This window comes from Tympanuchus pallidicinctus, unplaced genomic scaffold (genome assembly GCF_026119805.1).
Source record: "Tympanuchus pallidicinctus isolate F22 unplaced genomic scaffold, pur_lepc_1.0 scaffold12, whole genome shotgun sequence".
Lineage (NCBI taxonomy): Eukaryota > Metazoa > Chordata > Aves > Galliformes > Phasianidae > Tympanuchus > Tympanuchus pallidicinctus.
Window position 1 is genome coordinate 6,483,314 of NW_026294637.1, and position 19,276 is coordinate 6,502,589.

The 19,276-nt window shown below is 41.7% G+C and overlaps 1 protein-coding gene across 6 annotated transcripts in view; it reads left to right on the forward strand.

The window, feature by feature from the left end:
- Positions 1 to 19,276, forward strand: part of AGBL1 (AGBL carboxypeptidase 1) — a 478,919-nt gene that overhangs the window by 8,469 nt on the left and 451,174 nt on the right. For all 6 annotated transcript variants that reach the window (XR_008203809.1, XR_008203808.1, XM_052672162.1 and 3 more), the window contains 4 exons: positions 10,056 to 10,119; positions 11,228 to 11,374; positions 11,876 to 12,007; positions 13,838 to 13,931. Coding sequence is in view for 4 of the 6 variants with exons in the window: in XM_052672162.1 (XP_052528122.1) it covers positions 10,056 to 10,119; positions 11,228 to 11,374; positions 11,876 to 12,007; positions 13,838 to 13,931 (437 nt within the window). In the remaining 2 variants the exon portion in view is untranslated. The remainder of the gene's footprint in view (positions 1 to 10,055; positions 10,120 to 11,227; positions 11,375 to 11,875; positions 12,008 to 13,837; positions 13,932 to 19,276) is intronic.

The window sequence follows — 19,276 nt, forward strand, 5'->3', positions numbered from 1 at the left end:
TTTCTTTAAAGGTGTTGTAGGTTCGAGTTGGAATTAATGAGTACAGCAACACTTTTATGGCGAGTCTTTTTTGAAACCTGAGTAATTCTGACACAGAAGAGTCCTGTGGAAGAAATAACTAATCTACCAAGGAGTTCTTGCCTTTTTTCCACCTTTCAACAAGGGATGCTTGAAGGCAGAACATTTGTTTTATTTTTCTGACACTAGAGGCATGGAAGCACTACTGCATTGCATTTTACTGCAGTCCACTACTGGGAAGTCTTTTATGTGCATTAATTGTTGGTGTAATTTACAAGCAGAGGTTTCCCAATGGGAATTTGATCCCTACAGTAAATGGAGATGAGTTCTTACCTTCTGGACTGATCTGCTCCTGCTCACTATTCTACCTATTTCTTCCCTTTCAACATACAGAATGGTGGAGTATTGATGGCCAAAACAAGACTCCTGGGCTTTATTCTCAGGACTGCTAAAAACTCTCTCTATCAAATTCATTTAATATCTGTGCCTCCTGATTTCTTCGTTTGATTGCTAAATAGTACCGAACTTCATCTGTCAAATCTGAGTGCTGAGAAGCAATCACATTGCTTCCCAAATTAAAGTGTAGAACAACTTACTCCATGAGCAGATGACAGTCGTGTAGTGGACTCAATGGCAGATAGTTCTCTACCACCCTCTTATTTTTGTGGGATTTCTTCTGGAAGGTCAAAGTGGGAGATTACAGGGAGGATGAAGCTGGCTCTATATTTCATTCAGGATTAACCTGACAAGCAGGAGTGTAACAGGCAGGGAAAACATGAACAGTTTGCTTGGCATAGGGAATGCCCACCTGTCTGTGCTGCAAAGGAGGGGAGGGCGAATGGTCCACCTGACCTTTCCCTATGATTAAAATACAAATCTGGTGAAGTCAGAGGAACAAACTGAACTCTTTCAACCCTCTGTTTTTCCAGTAGTAAACTAGCACCATCCTCATGGTTTCTGGAGAGGGTAGAGGACAGCAGAGGTACTGAATTTTTTTTTTTTTTTTTCTGGCCTCCTCTTTGGGAAGATCTCCTGCATTTGAATGGCCCCTTGCCCCATGTTAGTGTGCCATAACAAGGGGAAGGAGCTTGAGATGCCACATGAAGATTGTGTGCCTGGCTGTGGTTTTCTTCAAGTTTGTGTTCCAGTAGGACTTAGGTCACCTGATTTCCCCATAATGCACAAGGATTTCAAGGGGACAGCTGGAATTAGAGATGCACTGAAATGGTTCTCATCTAAAATGAAAACCATGCTTATGAGTGGTTTGTTTCAAAAGATCCCGTAGCTAAAGCTGTATCTCACAGGAAACTTTGAAGGGTTTTATCTATGAGGCGGTTATCTAGGTGTCTGGGAAACTTCCTAGCTGAGTTCTCCTTCTGTGTCCTGACAGAGCTTATGGTGATCTGTTCTACCAATGATCTCCTTGAAATCATGCTCAAACATAAGGACACAACTACATTGTGGTGGTCTCTACATGCTGGCGTTGGATAAAAGTATTGGATTAGGATTGGATTGCACCAAATCTCCTACTGGGGTATTCCCAACATAATTCACCTTACTCTCAGAAAGCAGATACTGTCTCAGACAGAACACTGAGCTGGTATTTTTAAATTTATTTCCTGTCACTTTTTCCTAGAGTACAAACACAGCAGTGAGCTCATTCACTGAGCTAACAAAATGCCTGTTAGCTTGACTGGCCAACACTTAATTTGCAAATGCTTCTCTGCTGTGGAACTGAAGTAACAAGAGCTGAAGGAAGTCCCAAACATGCCTGCCTTTAATATGGCAGCATTGGCTTGCCTTTTCTGGATGACTTAAATGGGATCTGGTTTGAAGATAAGAGTGTATTTAATTTCTGAATGGTGTACCCTGTCATACTTCTTAAAAAACTGGTAGAGCTGAAGGCTTTGCTTTTTAGAGGTTGCTGTGAAAATCTAGACAGATGGGTCTCAGCAATGCAGTTAGACAGATGTTCTGCTTTACATTACTTGTAATACTACTTTGAATCATTAAGGATTTGGAAGCAGACTTTGCTATTCATTACGGATGCCAAATTTCATTTGTTGTTTGATTTTTATTTTTCTTTCCACTTAGACTGGATGGAAAAAATAGGTTCTTCATTTTCACTTTCACATTCTACCCCCTAAGAAAATAAGCTGTGACTAACAGTAGTTATTAACAGTATACTTCCATTACCCTAGCCTCAATCATCATTATTAAGTGTTGATTGATTGAAGGCATATTAATTACTGCTCCAGAAAGCACTTTTGAAAGTGGAGTAGGCTGACACATAAGGACACTTATCTCAGCAAGAGAAGGGACTACTGTGAGTCTCAACCAGAATATACCTTATAGTGCTCCTTTTCATCACCCTGTACAGGTTGATGTCAGACTAAAGTGTATCAAATGGGATGTTAGCACTGGAACAGAGAGAGAAGCCCAAAGTGAATGCAGTATTATGGAAGGAAGTGCCAAGGCAGGCTAAGATTAGGTGGAAGGACTCCTGTGGCTTCACGGTGCCCTGCCTGATCAGCAGCATCAGAGATACGAAGACACTGCTGTCCTTGCGTATAGTTCTCTATTTTCTCCTGCACATGCTTATACTTCAAAATCTGTGGCTTTATTAAAAAGCAAGTACATCTGGAATTTTTCCAAGGATCGTATTCTGGGAAATGGCTTTGCTTGAGGGGGGAAAAAAGGTCTTTGTTAATTCATAAATCCACTCCTTTGAAAGACAGAGCATTCTCTGGAGTGACAGCTACAGAAGCTCGCAAAGAAAAGCTGTAGCATGTTTCATGATGCTCTTTCCTCCCTGCTAGAGGAAAACTACAGCTGAATAGGAAAAACAGATCCTTCCCTGTTAAGTTTGGGTATCAGTTGTGTAGCTGTAACAGAGCAACATTTGGATGAAATGTTAATATTTTAAAATAGTTCAGTGACAGGTAAAGTAATATGAAGTATAGGTATAAACCAAGGTTTGAATCCAAGAAATACCAAGAGGCAGTAGGTGCTAGCATGAGTATGGAAGATGTTGTGCAAGAATAGCTAATGCTAGGTAAAATATTAAGTGAATGAGAGACACATGCTAGGCTAATTTAAGGATTAGAATAAGAATAGATCTTACAAGGAAAAAAATGGATGATATGACATTAAATCCAGTGAAAATTTTTAGGTGTCACAGGCAACTTATGGTGAAATAGATGTCCTCTGAGAATTTACCTGCAGTGGAAATTACAGAAAAAACTCTAGAAGTGTTCAGAGGGATATCTGAAATTCTTCAGAATATCATGTGATTTGATTTTCCTCGAAGTTTCCTCCTTCTTTTAATGCTTCCAACTCAACAGAAGAATTATAAGGTTATAGAATAATGTGCTTTGCCATCAGTTCTGCATAATAAAGGAATTGCTCTATTACAGATGCATAAGTGAGAGGAGGAAATGACAAAAACAAACTATATGTGAAGAGGAACTTGTGTAGAAGGATAGCTCTGTATTTTTTTTTTTTAAACTCACAGAGAACTTTGGTATGAGAAAAAGCAAGCAAGAAAAAGCAATTTACTTTGCTAAAGGCATCCAAGAAATTGCAGCCCAACAGAGCATAATTCCTGCAAGCATCTGGGTGTGAAAGCTTTATTAGTGTGATACGTGAACAGTGTGGCACAGATGATGGAAAAACCTTGCTTTGAAGTTAAGTAATACAGGTCTGGAGACTTGGTGACACAGCAGGCAAAACTGAGGGCTCAGATCACAATCCTCTGTGGATTGTGAGTAAAGTGTAGCATCACCCCCATGCTTGGACACAAGCATGAGTATCACTGCACAAGGAGGGCTAGGACTCACTGATATTATTTCCCAGCTTGGCTTTCAGATTCCCTACAAGGGATTGGTCTCTTCTTCATCTTACTGGAATGGACATTTCAAGTCCCCATCTGATTTTGCCACTGACTTACTTAGATGGTGGGAAATTCACTTAGGCATCACTAGGTGATTTTTCCTTACAGCCAAACAAGGGACAATGAATCTGATACTCATGAGGAAGGATGTGGTGGGGCAGGTGTTAATTAATATTTGTGAAGAAATCTGTGATCCTGTGATGAAAGGTGTTATGTTAGTGCAATTTATTGCATTAAATATAGTAAGATTCCTTGGCACGGATGATTTCCACAGTGTTATTCACCAAGTTATTTTGGCTGGAGATCAGTTCAGTCAAAGCTGTTACATCTCAACACCTTTTAGTGTTTTGAAGGCATTCAGATGTAAGTGTGGACTTTGCCCATGTCTGCCTTGCAGCAGTTCAGTCCCAAGGTCTGTAGCATGTATCTTTTGAGAACAAGACCTAAATCTCAATGATCAGGAGCAAAGTCCAGTACAATAACATGGAGAAAGTTGCCTTTCAGGTGTTGTTTCTACACAGTCCTGGTTGTCTACCCTACCTGCTTGTCTTGTCTTGTCTTGTCCTTGATGTGATGTGAACATTACCTCATTACTGAACCCAGCTGTGAACTGGTGTGTTATAGAAGGTTGCAAGAGAAAGCAAGGATGACCAAAAACCTGACCTCAGGTCAATGGAGATGGGAAAAAGCCCTGCATCTAATTGCATCAAGTGAGAAAGGGAAGCTTTTTTTGAGTGTTTAACATTTCCTTTGGTATAAAATCCAGTAAATCACAGGGCCTGGCTTGGTATTGAGCATCAGTAGGAAGGAAAATGGCTGGTGCTTGGGTAAATGGGGTGTCAGGAATGCTGGACATAGGTGTGAAGGAGCAAGCACAGCTCACAAACAGGAGCAAGGATTCGCTGGACCACATGTCATGCTCTCAGAGGCCCTTTGGCTGCCCTGCATACAGTTTGAGGGCTACGTGATCCCACACAGCTGTGAATGCCTCTCTTGTAGGATTAAAGAGGTCACTTAGGACATTACCCTAGCAGCAAGGTCCTCCTTCCATTCTATAAATAGAGCCTTTCCCTTCCCCTCCTCCTTGGTGTTTCCTGACCTATCTGACTCCTGAGCAGAGGTAATCAAGGTTAGGTGAGACAAGTGCAGTTTACCACAGAGGATGGTGACAATGCTGAGGGTATATGGATGTTTTAGGAGCAGGAGAAACAAGATCGTAAGTTCTCAGCATTCCTCTAAGGCTGGATGATGACAGTAATGATGTGACAAAGTGCTTTAGTAATAACAAAACTTTAGCTGTAATCACTTTGCAATACTTTCTTATTCTGAGGTTCCCCAGTGAAATGCTGGAGATCCCCCCCAGTAACAAGAAAACACAGTTGGCTGAATTGTGAGGCTGAGGATGGGGGCACAGGGATTTTTTGCTCTCTTATTTTAGTGTGAATTTTTAGCTCCACTTAAATTAGAAAAAGCAGTCTGCTCCAGCAAGATGCGGAACGTAAGGCAGGGAGCCTGGTTTTATGGCTATTTGGAGACCAGGGAGTCAGGTGTGGGAAGATGTCCAGATGGCAAACCCATACCGCTAGTATTGTGGAATAGCTGAGTCTGTGCACACCTTCTCCTTGCTGGTGGTGGAGCATCAGGAGCAGAATCTAAGTGTGGATTCAGTTATTAGGAGCCCAGTAGTTTCTGGAGGTCTTTAGAGCAGGTGAGGAGAGATTTTGCTTGGCCCCCAAGGCTTGCATTGGTTTCATTAGGTGCAACTGCACACCAGGATTTCTTCTTCATAGACTCTGAGTACAGGGAATGAGAAATCTTCTTGCAGATGCAAGCATCATTACGTGGACAATTAGTCCAACTACTGCTATTTGTGTGAGCAAATTTATGAAGGGTAAGAGAAAAAAGAAGGGCATATTTTGAACGTGTCAAATTCTGCTTCCCTGTTTAGGAACAGGTTATTTTAAAACAAGCAAATGAACAAACAACCTGGAACTGGACATCCTACTCCTCAGCCTATCTTAAAAAAACAAAACAAAACTCTGGAAGTTGGTTAGCACGGACTCTTTTTTTTCCCCCCTAAGTGGTCATACACTATATCCAACAATTAATTTAATAGGAGTGCTGTCAGAAAACATGCTACCTGTTGCCCTGCAGGAGTGACTTCTTTAATTCTGCATTTATAATTTTTGTGGGTGAATAACAGCCTCATATTTCTTTCTCCCCCAATAAAATATTTATTAGCAAACATCGTGCTGCACAAATTAATGCTGTATGATTTCTTTCCAGGCATTCTTTTTTTTTTTTTTTTTTTTTTTTTTTTTTTTTTTTTTTTTTTGTAACAGTAATGCTTACACTCACAGTAAACACTCTGTAATTTGCTTGTTTTATTTGGAGGAGAACTTGCCTGTGGGCAAAAGCTATGAAAGCCCTAGAGACACAGAAGTGACTGAAGCTTTCATTTTAGGCCCTTGCTAACGTGGGTACAGAGCTGATAGCTGCTGTCTTTCGAGTGGGACAGGAGAAATGATCTCTGGTGGCTCTTCAAAGCCTGTAGGAAAAAAATCCCTGGAATCTTTCCCTGCTGAAATGAGATTTCCTGTTTCAGTGGCTTGGTTGTGATTGTTATAATCTTGTCTTAAGTGAGTAACAACTTGTCTTGGCGCATTCCTGACAGCAGGACCAGCACACAGGAATTCCTTCCCTGGGTATCATTCCCAGGTTGGCCAACTAACCTGAGCTGTTGGTCAGAAGGATCTTGGGATCAAGCTCCTCTTCAAACCCAACGTAACACTCTCTTGCTGCCTGTATGTATCAATGACCACATGCTGTGGTGGTACTTATTCCTAGCTTTCTACATCCTCCTGTTTATGCATGAGGAGCTTTAGCCAAGCTAACCAAAGCCCCGGTGTTTCAGTGATTAATTCCCAGAAAAAGCTCAGAGGAAAATGATCAGCTGGGAGCTGATTAAATACCTCTCAAGCCAGCCCCATGATACTCCCAGTTGGGTGAGAAAGACCGCAGGCTTTGCTGAAGTAAGGCTAGGATGAGAGGCTCTGGCCAAGAAGTACAGCCGTGCTTGATTTTTAAGTGATGCTTTTTGCTCCTTTGGCCCTTGTCCGGCTGCAAGCCGTGAAGGCAGCTACAGCCTGTTGTTAATAGGTAACAATTTGGCTCTAATTCTAAATCCTTTTACTGAAATCCTGCAGGAGGTTGGTGATTTTTGTAATCTAACTTGAGCCTCTGTTCACATTCCACCCGTATACCGTGAATGCATCTTCATTAGTCTGTGTGTGTATGGGTATTGTAGGTAACATCCACAAGTGCTGGCAGGAATGGAAAATATTTAGCAGGAGGAATTTCACTTTTCTCTTTGCTTAACATTTTTTTTTAAACATCAAGCATATCTTTCAATAAAAATAATTAATGTGTTTATTTTAACCAGAGCTGGGTAAGTAATTTGCATTAAAGAAATTACCCTATTCATCTTTTTTAGATCAGGCACAAGTTGTGACTTTCTCAATGTACTTCCTATTCAAAAAGATTTCCCGAAACCTTTTCATGAATGAATCTGTTGGGAATCCTTCCACAGACAGTTTGGTATAAGCATTAATTTCAGCAATTAATTCTAGTAGAACTCAGTGTCCAAATATCTTTAATTTTGAGCATCGCCAGCTAATTAGTCGAAATCTAAGTCGTTTCTATTCAAAAGGCAAATTGTCATCTTGTAAGACAACAGTAACTTTGGAGTTGTTTGAATTTTTTTGTAATTGTCTGGCTATTGTTAATTGGAGCTGTGCTCTTCTGTGGTCTTCTGTATTATTCAGTGTTTGAAATCTTTGCCACTGAAGTTTGCAGGAAATACATTTTTCTAATGGACCCCAGCGCTTTATCTACTGTTTCAGCAAACACAACCATCCAATTCCCTCACTAGCGCACTGGAGGAAGGGGAATGATGAGGCACCAATCCAATCAGAATTTTAATATTAAAATACCAAGAATAAATACTCAGATAAAATATTTGGCAATATAACCTAGCTCTAATTTGCACATTTTAAAAGCTGATCTTTCATGTCCCCTCGAGTTCTTTGTTCATCTGAGCCCCTGGATAAAGTGCATGGAAATTCAGAGGATATCTTATGTCATCACTATTTGTGTTAATGGCTTAGGAAACCCACAATCCAATCAGTTAAAATAAACAGCCCAGTGTAATAGGAGCATAAATCAATGAAGACTTCATTACTGAAACCTTAATGTGTAATCCATCCACCTACAGAGAAAAAGGATACTGAGAGGCAGCAAGACAAAACTAGAGGGCTGATATTTAAAAAAGGTGCTGAGAACTGTAACTCTTCCTGGAGTCTGTAAATTTGGTGGGTACTCATCACCCCTGACAGCCTGCTCCTGACTACTTAGTCCCCATGCTTAAAAAATGCCAAGAAATGCAGGAAGAGAGCTCTCATCACTGTTTACTTCCTCTGAATGTACTGGGGGACTTGAGACAGTTCAAGACTGGATAATGAGCAAAGACATCACTGAAACTATCCATTACCAAGAAGTAGCAGTATTCAGAGCTGCAATAACCCTGCTGCAGCTCTTCCCCTCTGTGCACTCCGTTGAGCTGGTTCCATGAATTTGAATGTCCTCTCTAAGATGAGAGTTGTAATGGTGGACCATGAGTTACTGTATTTCATTGAAGTCAAATAGCTTGTCTTGGCTGGGAAAGAACCAGCAGTGCCATCATAGTGACTCTTTTGGAAGCTTGGTTGGAGGGAGCTGCTGAGCATCCCATAGGAGTTCTGTGACACAAGTGGGAGCTCTGGCTGACAGTCTTAACTGTGAAAGCTGACCAGTTTCTCTGCTTCATTCCCATATCTGAGAGCACGCCTTCCTCCACTACAACAGCAAAAGGGTACAGTATAGAGCTGCCTAATTAGCTGCAGCATCCTCAGAGCAGTTTCGGATTGAGCTGTTGCTTTAGCTGAGAGCCACTGGAAATAAGTTGTCCATCTGCATTAGTGACAGCCATCCTTACAGATCTGACTTAGACATATTTTCTTTATGTTCTTTCTATAACTTCTTTTTCCTAGATGTTACTTCTTGATTTCTGCCTTTATATATTCAGTTACATAATGTTAAGTATGTCATAGAATGGTTAAGTCACTTTGGCTGGTAAGGTGACCACATATATCCAGAATGGGTACTGGTAGGTTTAATTTCTGAAGCGCTTCAACATTCAAGAGCCATATATGTGAAAAATGTTATTCTATTTTAATAACTTAGTGGGTGATAAAGTGATCCTGATCTAGTTTATGTGAAATAAGTAAGGTTATTAATAACCAAGGCTACCAAAAGGGAAGTTTGCTGTTATACTGGAAATTCTTATTGCGTTGTATTTGTACAGAAATTAAGAGATCTAGAACTTAACCCAACTCTCTCATATAACAGTACAGACTGATGAGACTTCAATCTTAGCAAAGAAATCTGGATACAGCAGGATTCAAGTAAGGGTTGCAATGTATGACACAGATGGATGGTAGATAGCCAGTGTTTCCTTCTCCACAAACATGCTGTATCTCATTTCCTCTAGAGAAAAATGTAGGGTCAATCTAAAGCAGAAAGCGTGATGTCAGGGTGTGCTGTTTGCTCAGTCTTAATTAAAAATAAGTTTAGGGTATCTTTCTGCTCACCAGCCTCCAGAGTTCCATGTGGTTGTAGCTGTAAAGCTGCAAAGACAGGGTGATTTTCTTGTGAAGGAGATTGATATGGCTTGTAGATATTCTTTTCCATCTGCTGTAATAACGGATGTTCTTATTGAAAATGACAACACATTACTGGGTTAATTTCCTCAGCTTTGAGGTAACCAGACTGATCCAAAGAAAGAGGTGTTCTTTAGAATTAAGATATAAACACTGCAGAAATGCTACTGTGTATTAAATATTGCGTGGTAGGATCACTGTGTCTGTCAGAGGCTTTTAGAAGGTGTTAGCAATATGGCTGCACGTATTCACTGGACAGATGGCACAGAGTACTCAGTACCCAAATAAGGATTTCGGTGTGTCTGCACTACATGGGGCACTGTAGCCTGATGTAGTATGAAATTCACTGTTCTGAATTCAACACTAAAATTGTTGTGTTTCCTTTTCAGAGCTCCTGTGACAAGGATGTCCTCCTGAATATCCTCAGTGTCCTCACTGACCTGCTCTCTTTAGGTAAGGAAGCATTGCTGGGGCAACGCTTGCACGCTAAGAACAGGATTTTCCTAATTCTTAGTAATCAGCCACTGGAAATATTCACCTGCGCAGTTTGGGGGGGGGAGGCTGTGAAACAAAGAGAGGAACCTGACTTCCCAAACCACAAATACTTTATAATAGAGGGAGTTCGGCACCTCCACTTCAGGGCTGCAAGGATGACATGTTGCTTGCTATGTGTGCCTGAGGCACATCAAAAAATAAGTGAATTGGAAAAAAAAAAAATAAAAAAAATTACATGTATTTTTCCTGGCACTTCACCTCAGAAATATTATTAATGTTATTTGTTCAGTAATTCTCAACCCAACTGAACTACTAGGCCACATCAGTAAGAACTGGAGGCTCCTGCATTCCCCAGTCCTCACAGCCCCATCACAGACATTGTGTGCCCAGCTAAGCTGCTCCTTGCAAGTCCTGTGGGATCATTCCTCATTAGATGGAAGGTTTGCATACTGGGAGAGCAGGAGAAGCATCTCCCCTCCAGGTGCTCTGTGGGCTGAACGTGCAGCTGATTCCAACCAAGGAGAGTTGGTTCAGCTGCCAAAGGTGACCATGGACTCCTGTTTGTTGACGTGGTAGGGCTCACAGGATTAGTTTCTGGTTTCTCTGAAGACCTAGATTTGTCTGAAAGCTTCCCCAGGATTCATTTTCATTTGGCAGATGCTTGTTGGAGATTTTTTTTTTTTTTTTTTTTTTGCTGGTCTAATTTCCAATATCTAAGAAAAGATCACTGAACCTTCTGTGCCTTTGAAATCTGTTGGTGCCTCTGTTTATTCCTCTGCACTGCATTTCAATGCACAATGAAAAACCTCTGCAGTGGTTTTGTGAAGGTAATGACTGCTGAAGTGAGATGAGAAGAGAGCATTGTTTTTTCGTATCACTATTAGCCACATCTCCAGTCTGGGGGCAATCAAGAGGTCAACTCTGCAAATGGTCTGGGGTTTATGGCGATAAAACAACTCGAGAAGGCCATGGGAACACTGTGTGCATTGTGCAGGTTGAAAGTTAACGATGCACATCTGTGGTGAGGATGGTCTGAGCAAAGCCTTTCTTGTCCCCTTTTCCCCAGGGACTGGACGAAGAATTCACTATGTGATCAGCAAAGGGGGTAGTGAGGCACTGCTGCAGGCCCTCATCTCTGCTGCCCGGACCGAGCCACCCGACCCCAGCATCCTCCTGCCTCTGCTTCGCCTCCTGGCCAGGGTTGGCCAACAAGGTACTGCTGCACAGTGGGATGCTCGGGGTTAGGGGAGTGGGCTTAAAACTAACAGACAGTCTCAGCAATAATCAGCACTGAGATGTTCCTGTTAGTGTTTTGAGTTTACTTTTGGGTTGCTCTACTTTGGAAATACTGGTCATCTGCAGTTTGGCCAGTTGGAAGTCTTGCAAAAAGACAGGGAGAGTGTACTCACGCACATTCTGCCTTGGGCTGAACTACTAGCTGAAAAGTTCCCCCCTAGCAGAAATTTATTTTTGATTCTCTTAACCGAAGTGAAATCATAAAATGGTTTTTCTTTGTATATGGTGACTGTAGGTAATTCTGATGCTCTCTTGTTTTCAGTGTAACCTGCAAATAACAGCAATCTAACTCACTGGTACACTTGAATGAATTTTTAATGAAATCCCCTCTCATGAGATTTGGTCCAAGTTTGTTTATCAAGAGTTCTGCAGATACTTAGTCTTTACAGCAATTTTGATTCTGCTTTGCATTTCACAGACCGGAAGTTTGGGATTAAAGTGCAGAAAGCAGAAGCAACTGATGTAATTCTGAGCTTGACGAGGCAAAACCTGGGTCACCACCTGAACCTCACCCACTGCCTCTGGGTCCTGCGGGTTTGTGCTTCTAATGGTGAGTACCTAGGTTTCCCTCCTTTTCTCACAATGGCAATTAGTAGAGTTCTTTTTAGTCATTTCAGTGCAAATAAGCATTTCTGTTTAGAATTGTCTGCGTGCACTGTTAATACATGGAATTGAACACAAAAATCCAGAATAACCCTAAAAAGAAATATTCCTAGAAGTGTCTATGCAGCCTTTACAAAGTATTTCACATGTGGACTATCAAATATAGGTGGAAAATATTCATGAATATGAAAGTATTTATGGCAATGGTCTCTGATTCCATAATACATACAGCCAACTCCTTTGCTGGGGCCTGGGTACCTTTAGTTGCTATGCAGTTTCTGTTATCATAATAGCCAAGTGTTTCACTGTTGTTGATTGTATTGATCCTCAGAGTAGCTGTACAGGGTAGGGTAATGCAGTTGGAGCAACAGAGGCAAGAGGCAGAGAGAAATCACTTATTCAGGGTCCTTCAGGAAGTACAGATTAGAGCTGGGAACTTAATGTCTGGTCTCCTCTCCTGTCTTAGTGTTCCTTCCCTTGTCTTGTTTGGCTATGCCTTCATATTAAGCAATTCAAGCAACAGGATTTCCAGTATTACCCCTAAGGATCCTTAGAGATTCATACAGGTTTTCCCTGCTGTGAAGCACTGAGTATGTCAGCACAAGTTTCCCTTTGCTCACTCTAACCATTTCTTTTTCCTCCCTCCCTTTCCTCACCCAGCAGATAATTCTTGACAGCCATCCTGCCTGCAGTCTGCTTCATGCATCTTAAGATTTAGCATTCCTGGCTCCCAGCCCCGCAGGTCCCTTCTAGCTGTACAGGAGCTAGTTTCATGCAATGGGCTTTCTCAGGCAAGCAGCCAAACCTCAACATTCAGCCCTTCTCCCTGCTATAAGCAGCATTTGAAAGACCAAGTCTGACTGAAAATGCAGCCAAGACCAGAAGCTGAAATGTGGCTTTATTTGAGTTTCACAGCTGTGTAATGACCCTGTGTTGCCTCCCACCCGAAATGATAATCTACACCAATCACTGCTCTGCTTCAGTGCACCTGCATCCCATTTCAGCTGCAGATGTTACAGAGGTTGCAGAATGCATGCTGCAGCCTGGCCTCCTTCCTGTTCATGCCAAGCCCCTCACCCTACCTCAAAATCCATCCTCTACTATTTTGCCGGAACAGCCCTGTTGCTCTTCAGGTGCCTCCAGCCCAGCTATGCTTCCATCTTGTCTGAGTATTTTTGACTCCGTGGTCTTTATAAATAAACAACTAGAGTCTTCAGTGGGCATTTTTAGAATTGGATTGCCAGAACTGTCTATAAATGCTCCCAGTGTGTGCTGTCAAGTGAAGGATTAAAGGTAGCTGAAATTAAGATGTACTCAGCAGCACCCCTCCCAAAAATACGCTTCCAAACTGCTGAGTAAAAGCACAAGTAGAAGTAAACTTGAGCCTCCGTCATGCCTCTATGAAGTAAGCCATCTTCATGCAGCTGCCTCTGGCAAATGTAGGAAGAATTTGAGCCCTGTTATTTTCCTGACTGTATTCAATTATGATTTGTTCTCTAGAGAGTACAATATTCACAGAGGAAGGAGCTTTGGGAAACTCAGGGAAGAAGCAAACTGAGAACTGGTTTTGGGATGACTCTGTGTAAAGGTGTGTCCATTGCCAGCTCTGTGCTGCTGTTCCTCTGTTTGTAGAATGATCTGTTTAGGACAATTGGGAGCCCATAGAAATCTCCTCATAACCTCAGGGGCAGCAAGTCTCTTCCCTGCACCAGCTCTAAACACTTAATTGCAGACTGCCTGCTTCAGACCTGACTGCTTTTCTCTTTTATTGGTTTAGTTGCTGCAGGAACCACGCTTGGCATCAATGGAGCCATGGAGCTGCTTTTCAAAGTCATCACTCCCTACAGCAAGCAGCACATCAGGACTGTAAGGTAGGCACTAGCCCAAGGGGAACTCATCTTTCCAGGCCAGCAAGAAATAAAATTTTGGTTCCACGTGAAAAGGCAAAGAAATCAGAAATCGATGCACAATTTCCATTCACTTTAAATCTGCAGATTTTTTTAAGAGGCAGAAATAGTTCCCTGAAGGACACGCTTATGCTGTGATTCATCATATGATTCATGCTGGTGGCTGTTTACTTGTAGTGACGGCAGTTTGATTACAAGGTATCATCCTTCAGTTTCCAGTCAGGACTGGAGTTTGAGAAGCGCATCCGAGCAGCAGACTGCTCCTGCCCACCCCTTAGCAAGAGCCTCCTGCCTGGGGCAGGTGCAGTGGAACTGTGGCAGATTGTCTTTTTCCTTGTGCAAAGACTTGTGATTAAATCATTCCAGTATTTTTGAAGAATAACAGTTCTAGCTAGTGTTAACCTAGGACTGTTCTGAAGTCCATTCTAAATATTTCAAATAGTATATTTGTACCTCTGTTTGAATATAGAATATTATTCCTCAAGCTTTCCGTTCTGGCAGTGCCTCAGATGCGTTTCAAGGTAGTACAGAAGATGAACATCCAAACCGTGTGGTTTGTTCATTGCAACCAGAAGGTAGAACTTACTGCTATGACCTCTGCCCACACATTTGCTTAAGCAACACAGAACCTGCTGGTTCTCTCCCGTAGACATGCTCTGCTTTCTGGAGCACGTTGTTCCTACTTGTTCATGAGAGCCTTAGCAATGATCAGTCAAGCCTAGCTTCTGTACTGACTCAACGTGGGTGCAGTTCGTGGATGGCGGTTACTGAAGAAGGAGCTTTAGGTTGGGTGTGATGTGTAGGTGACAGGTGGAAAGACAAATGTGGCACAATTTGATCATTTTATGCATAGCTGTCATAGGAGTGTGGGCCAGTCACCCTGGATGGGGGCACCAATAAATTGTGTCCTTTCAGTTGTTGTGACAGATTAATACCAGTTCTCCAAATACCAGCCACAACCAGTTACACAAAACACTAAAAAGGAAGGAATTTGAATTATTTTCCTAGCTCCAATTGATTAACTTGCAATCAACATTAGTTCTTTCGTTTGCTAATGCAGTCTTTTTCCAGTTTTTGTACCTATGTATCCGGGGTTATAAAAATTTGAGCACTTTGTCTTATCAAATAGGCCCAGCAGATGCACAACTTCCTACAGCTGCATTCTTAATGGAAGCCAGCTCATTTTTGTCTGCATTATTGGCTTTCTACTGTAATACTGAGTACCTGGAACTGCTTCACAGTGGTAGTTTTCTCTGCACCATCACTCCAAAAATATGATATGATCAGTGTGTTTCCAGCATGGGGATTTGGGTATCACTCAACTCCAAGGATATTATTGCTGTGGTGTTATTTCTAGGATATCTTAGTACCCTCGAAGTTTCTCTTCAGGCCTCCTGGTACAACTTTAAGACTCAGGAAGCCTAGAGAACTGTTTTATGACAGTAAGGTTCAAAATAAGTTAGTTCCAGAGTTGGACTTGTCTTCTGAGGCAACCAAAAGGGATTGATGAGTCCATTATCTTAACTAAGGAAATTCCACCCAATTCCCTGGTTTCCTTGTGTTTTCCTGAGGCACTGGCTGCAATTAGACTAACATTAGTACTACTTGTCTGTCTCATAGGTCAAGATCTGGGTGTAATGGGACTTGGGCCTCTATCATTTCTCTAATTCTTTGTTATGCAATGGGACTGGTTGCTTGAGAGCAGAAGAATTTTGTGCAAAGCTTCCATTTGTGGCTTTCTCTGAGGGAAGTGGAGAGGTTGGTTTGTTAAACATTCCTAGCCCAGGTTTTTTCTGAGATCCATTCAAAAGCACAGACTATAGACAACTAGCAGATTTTGGGTTTTGCTTCCTCTCAACTCCTGTAAGAATTCTCTTCTTAGATTTTTTTTTTTTTTTTTTTTTTAGAAGGGATATTATGGGAGAGAAGCAGAAAACAGTGTCAGAATTTCTGTTAATAAAACAGCAGTTTTGCTGACTAGCTAGGATTTATTTTCCATTGGACAAAAAGGTCTTGGTGTCTACCTCACTGCTCAGTTTCCTAATTTCCTTTTTCTGCTAATATATTTGGGCTCTTTGTGCAATGTATTTCCATGAGTATGAAGGTGGAAGATGAAATCTGTTCTACAACCTACCTGATCTAATATTTCATTTGGTGGCTGTCAATCCTGCCTGTGGCAGGGGGTTGAAACTTGAAGATCCTTGAGGTCCCACCCAACCCACGCTATTTTGTCATCCTATGATTCAGCTGGACTACTTCACATCAGAAGCATGAAAGCCTGTTTTGTTTTAAAAAGCAGTTGCAACCTATTTAAAGGCTCTAGTTTCTAATTCATTAGTGGGGATGGTGTTTGTTTGCTGTCTTTTTGGGTGTACTGTTCTTGAGACTGTTTTCCCCAACAAGCACTATTGCTGGCAAGAATGTAGGTCCTGAGACTGGAAGTCTAGACTGCAAATGGGTTGCAGATCTTTCCCAGTATTAACAAATACCTGGGATAACTATGGTTTGAAAACAGAAGGCAGTTTAAAGTTCATCAGAAAATGGAGGTATGTGTAAAATGCCAGTCTGTTTTTTAAGTAGATCTAATTAAAGAAAATTGTAGGGTTACTCTGGAAGGGACTTCATGGATGGACTTTTTGAGATGCTGAGAAAAAGAGTCACATGCTCTGTCTAGTTCTGCGTCTGTTGTTGGTCATCTGACTCAGACTGCACAGCTCGTCCCAAAGCCCCTGTGCTGAAATCTAGGGGAAGTTATTTTGGTGCAGTGAGTTGGTCACAAAAGCATATGCTTCTTTTTTGGCTGCTGGTATGGGACTTGAAGAGAATTCTAGCCTGTAACCTGCCTACAGAGGAAATCTTGCGATGTCCTCCTTGCAAGTCTCTGATCCTCCCTTTGTATTTGCCCTTGATAGCTTCTCTCCATAACCACATACCCCCATGATTTGCCTTGCTGCTGGGAAGGAACAGCTGGCAACTGTGGGGGCAGAGATAATCCATGTTCTTTGATCAGCTGCCAGGAATGCCACATTGAAAATGCACTTCTCTTGTGGCTGCACCCGTGTTCTCCTGTCCTGGGCAGCAGAACCAATGTCACTTTAAGAATCTACCCTGGAGAGTGTGCTATCAGAGCTATTTATTCAGCCAGCTAAGATGTGGAAACAAGATACATAGTTCTATTTATTTTTCTCAGTGGCAAAGCTCTGGGGTATTTAGAAATAGTCTCCAATGCTCCAATTGACCTTTTCTGGGTGCATGCCAAGTAGCTCTGATTCCCCTGAGACTGACTCATGGACTTTAATTGGTCTTAGTTAGGCATCTGAGGTCTTCAGATTGCTGGTGCCATAACTGTGGTTTTCTCTAAGACTGCCTGCATCTGAAGCAAAACCCACAGGGCAAAATGTGAAACTTACTGGGGTTTAGAGAACTCCTAACTTGAGTACTGTCAAATCTGAGTGAGATGGAGACTCTAGACTGTCTTGTCTGTCTTGTGTGGTGTTGTGTTGCAGTGAAAGCTTTCTAGTTCATTTCTGTAAGGACAGTTTTAAATAAAGCCAGATGTTCTGTTTATGTCAATAGTGAAGTGTGTGAGTGGGATGCTCCGATCTTTGCTGTCAGCACCTCCTCTAATGTAACACCACTGGTGCCCTGGTGCCTCACACAGTTCAATGACTCCTTTCACCTTCCGTTATTCCCTGTATCTTCTACTAGTCTCCCACTTTTCCCATGTCTCTTTCACCAGTCTTGCTCATCTTCCCAGTTCACTTGCTCTAGGAGACATTTGGATGTTTTGTGGACAGATGGATGTGGCTTTGGCAGATGTCTGTTCTCTGAAGCTGGATCTCTTCTTCTTGGATGTGTCTCCAGGTGGCCAAGCATCAGGTATCCTCCTCAGGCTGCTGGCACATCAAGCAAATAGCTTTGAGGGCTGCATGTGTTGTGCCAGTCTCTTCTTGGATACCTTGAGTTGAAGATGGATTATCAAAGTAAAAATCCAGAACTTGATTCTTTCACATAGGGAATATTCAGTCTTTAGAAAATGGCAGGTGAGTGTGAAATTGTAAGGAAGGGAACCTCTCAGACATTATCATTCTCTGTTGTTCTGAGAAGGTTGGTGGGCATTCTCACTCCTACTGTTTTAATCAAACCAATTTAGAGAATGTCTTTGTTCCTTAAAGCTTTACATCTATTTACCACACTGAACAATGAGTACATCTATTAAACACAGACTGTGAGAAGAATGAGTGCTCATCAGAATTAAAAAAAAATAATAAAAAAATAATCTTGCTTTCTGTGAATGTTCGCAAAACTTAGCTTTCTTCAGTGGGTTGTTCTTAGTGAAGTTTGACTACTTAATTAAAAGCAAAAAGTGAATTAACAAGTCTGGGAACGGTGCCAGATCAATTCAGTAGAAGATGTAACATGAAGAAATTCTGTCTTTGCTCGTGTCCAGGGTTGCCTGATTCTGACACTGAATCACAAATCTGATGTTTAGTGTTTGTTGGGTGGTTCCAGCTCCTCAGACACTTGCAGTGGATCTTAGTTTCCATGAAAGGCAGTAATTCCTCTCACATACCCACCACAGATAAAATAGTTACATGGACTCCTTGTATATTTAAGGAAAAAAGAAGTGGGGCTGTCTTTACCTTTATCAGGTGTTTGCCACTGGAAGTCTGAGGGGACTGTCTGACTCGAGAATAATGTGGAAACAGCGTGATGGGAATTCAGGGTTAAGTCGGGTGGATGGATACTGACTTAGAAAGTGTTCTTCTCCAGCTGGTCAGGACTCAAAACCCAGGAGGAGATGAGAACACCTCCTGTGTGTTTTCTTTGGTGATACTTGTTGAGGGCTGTCTTGAGTTGGGCAGTGACTCGTGAACCTGAAAAGCTCAGAAGTCAGGAAGTGATTCCACTGTCATCGTATTGTCATCACGTACTTCTATCATAATGGGACCTGAGAGATTTTTTTTTCACAGGACTCTTGAAAGTGGAATTCATTCAAGAAAAGAGAAATGTTAAGGTGATCTTAAGAGTACGCCTAAACGCAAAAGCCTGTATTTAATCAGACACTATCAGAATGACCAAGGAGACTATAAGGACCCTGCAAATACTGCAGCTGTAAGTTAAGGGGAGGATGTACGCTGCTTTAAGTGTGCTTTGAATATATATAATCTTTTCTATACGAAATGGTTTGCACGCAACTGATATTGTTTTCTGCCCTTATAAATGGTGCTTCTGAAGCAAGATAAAATGGAAGTGTTGAGCCTGTGGTGTTGAAAAGTGACTGAGTTGCCACATCAACAAATGATTGT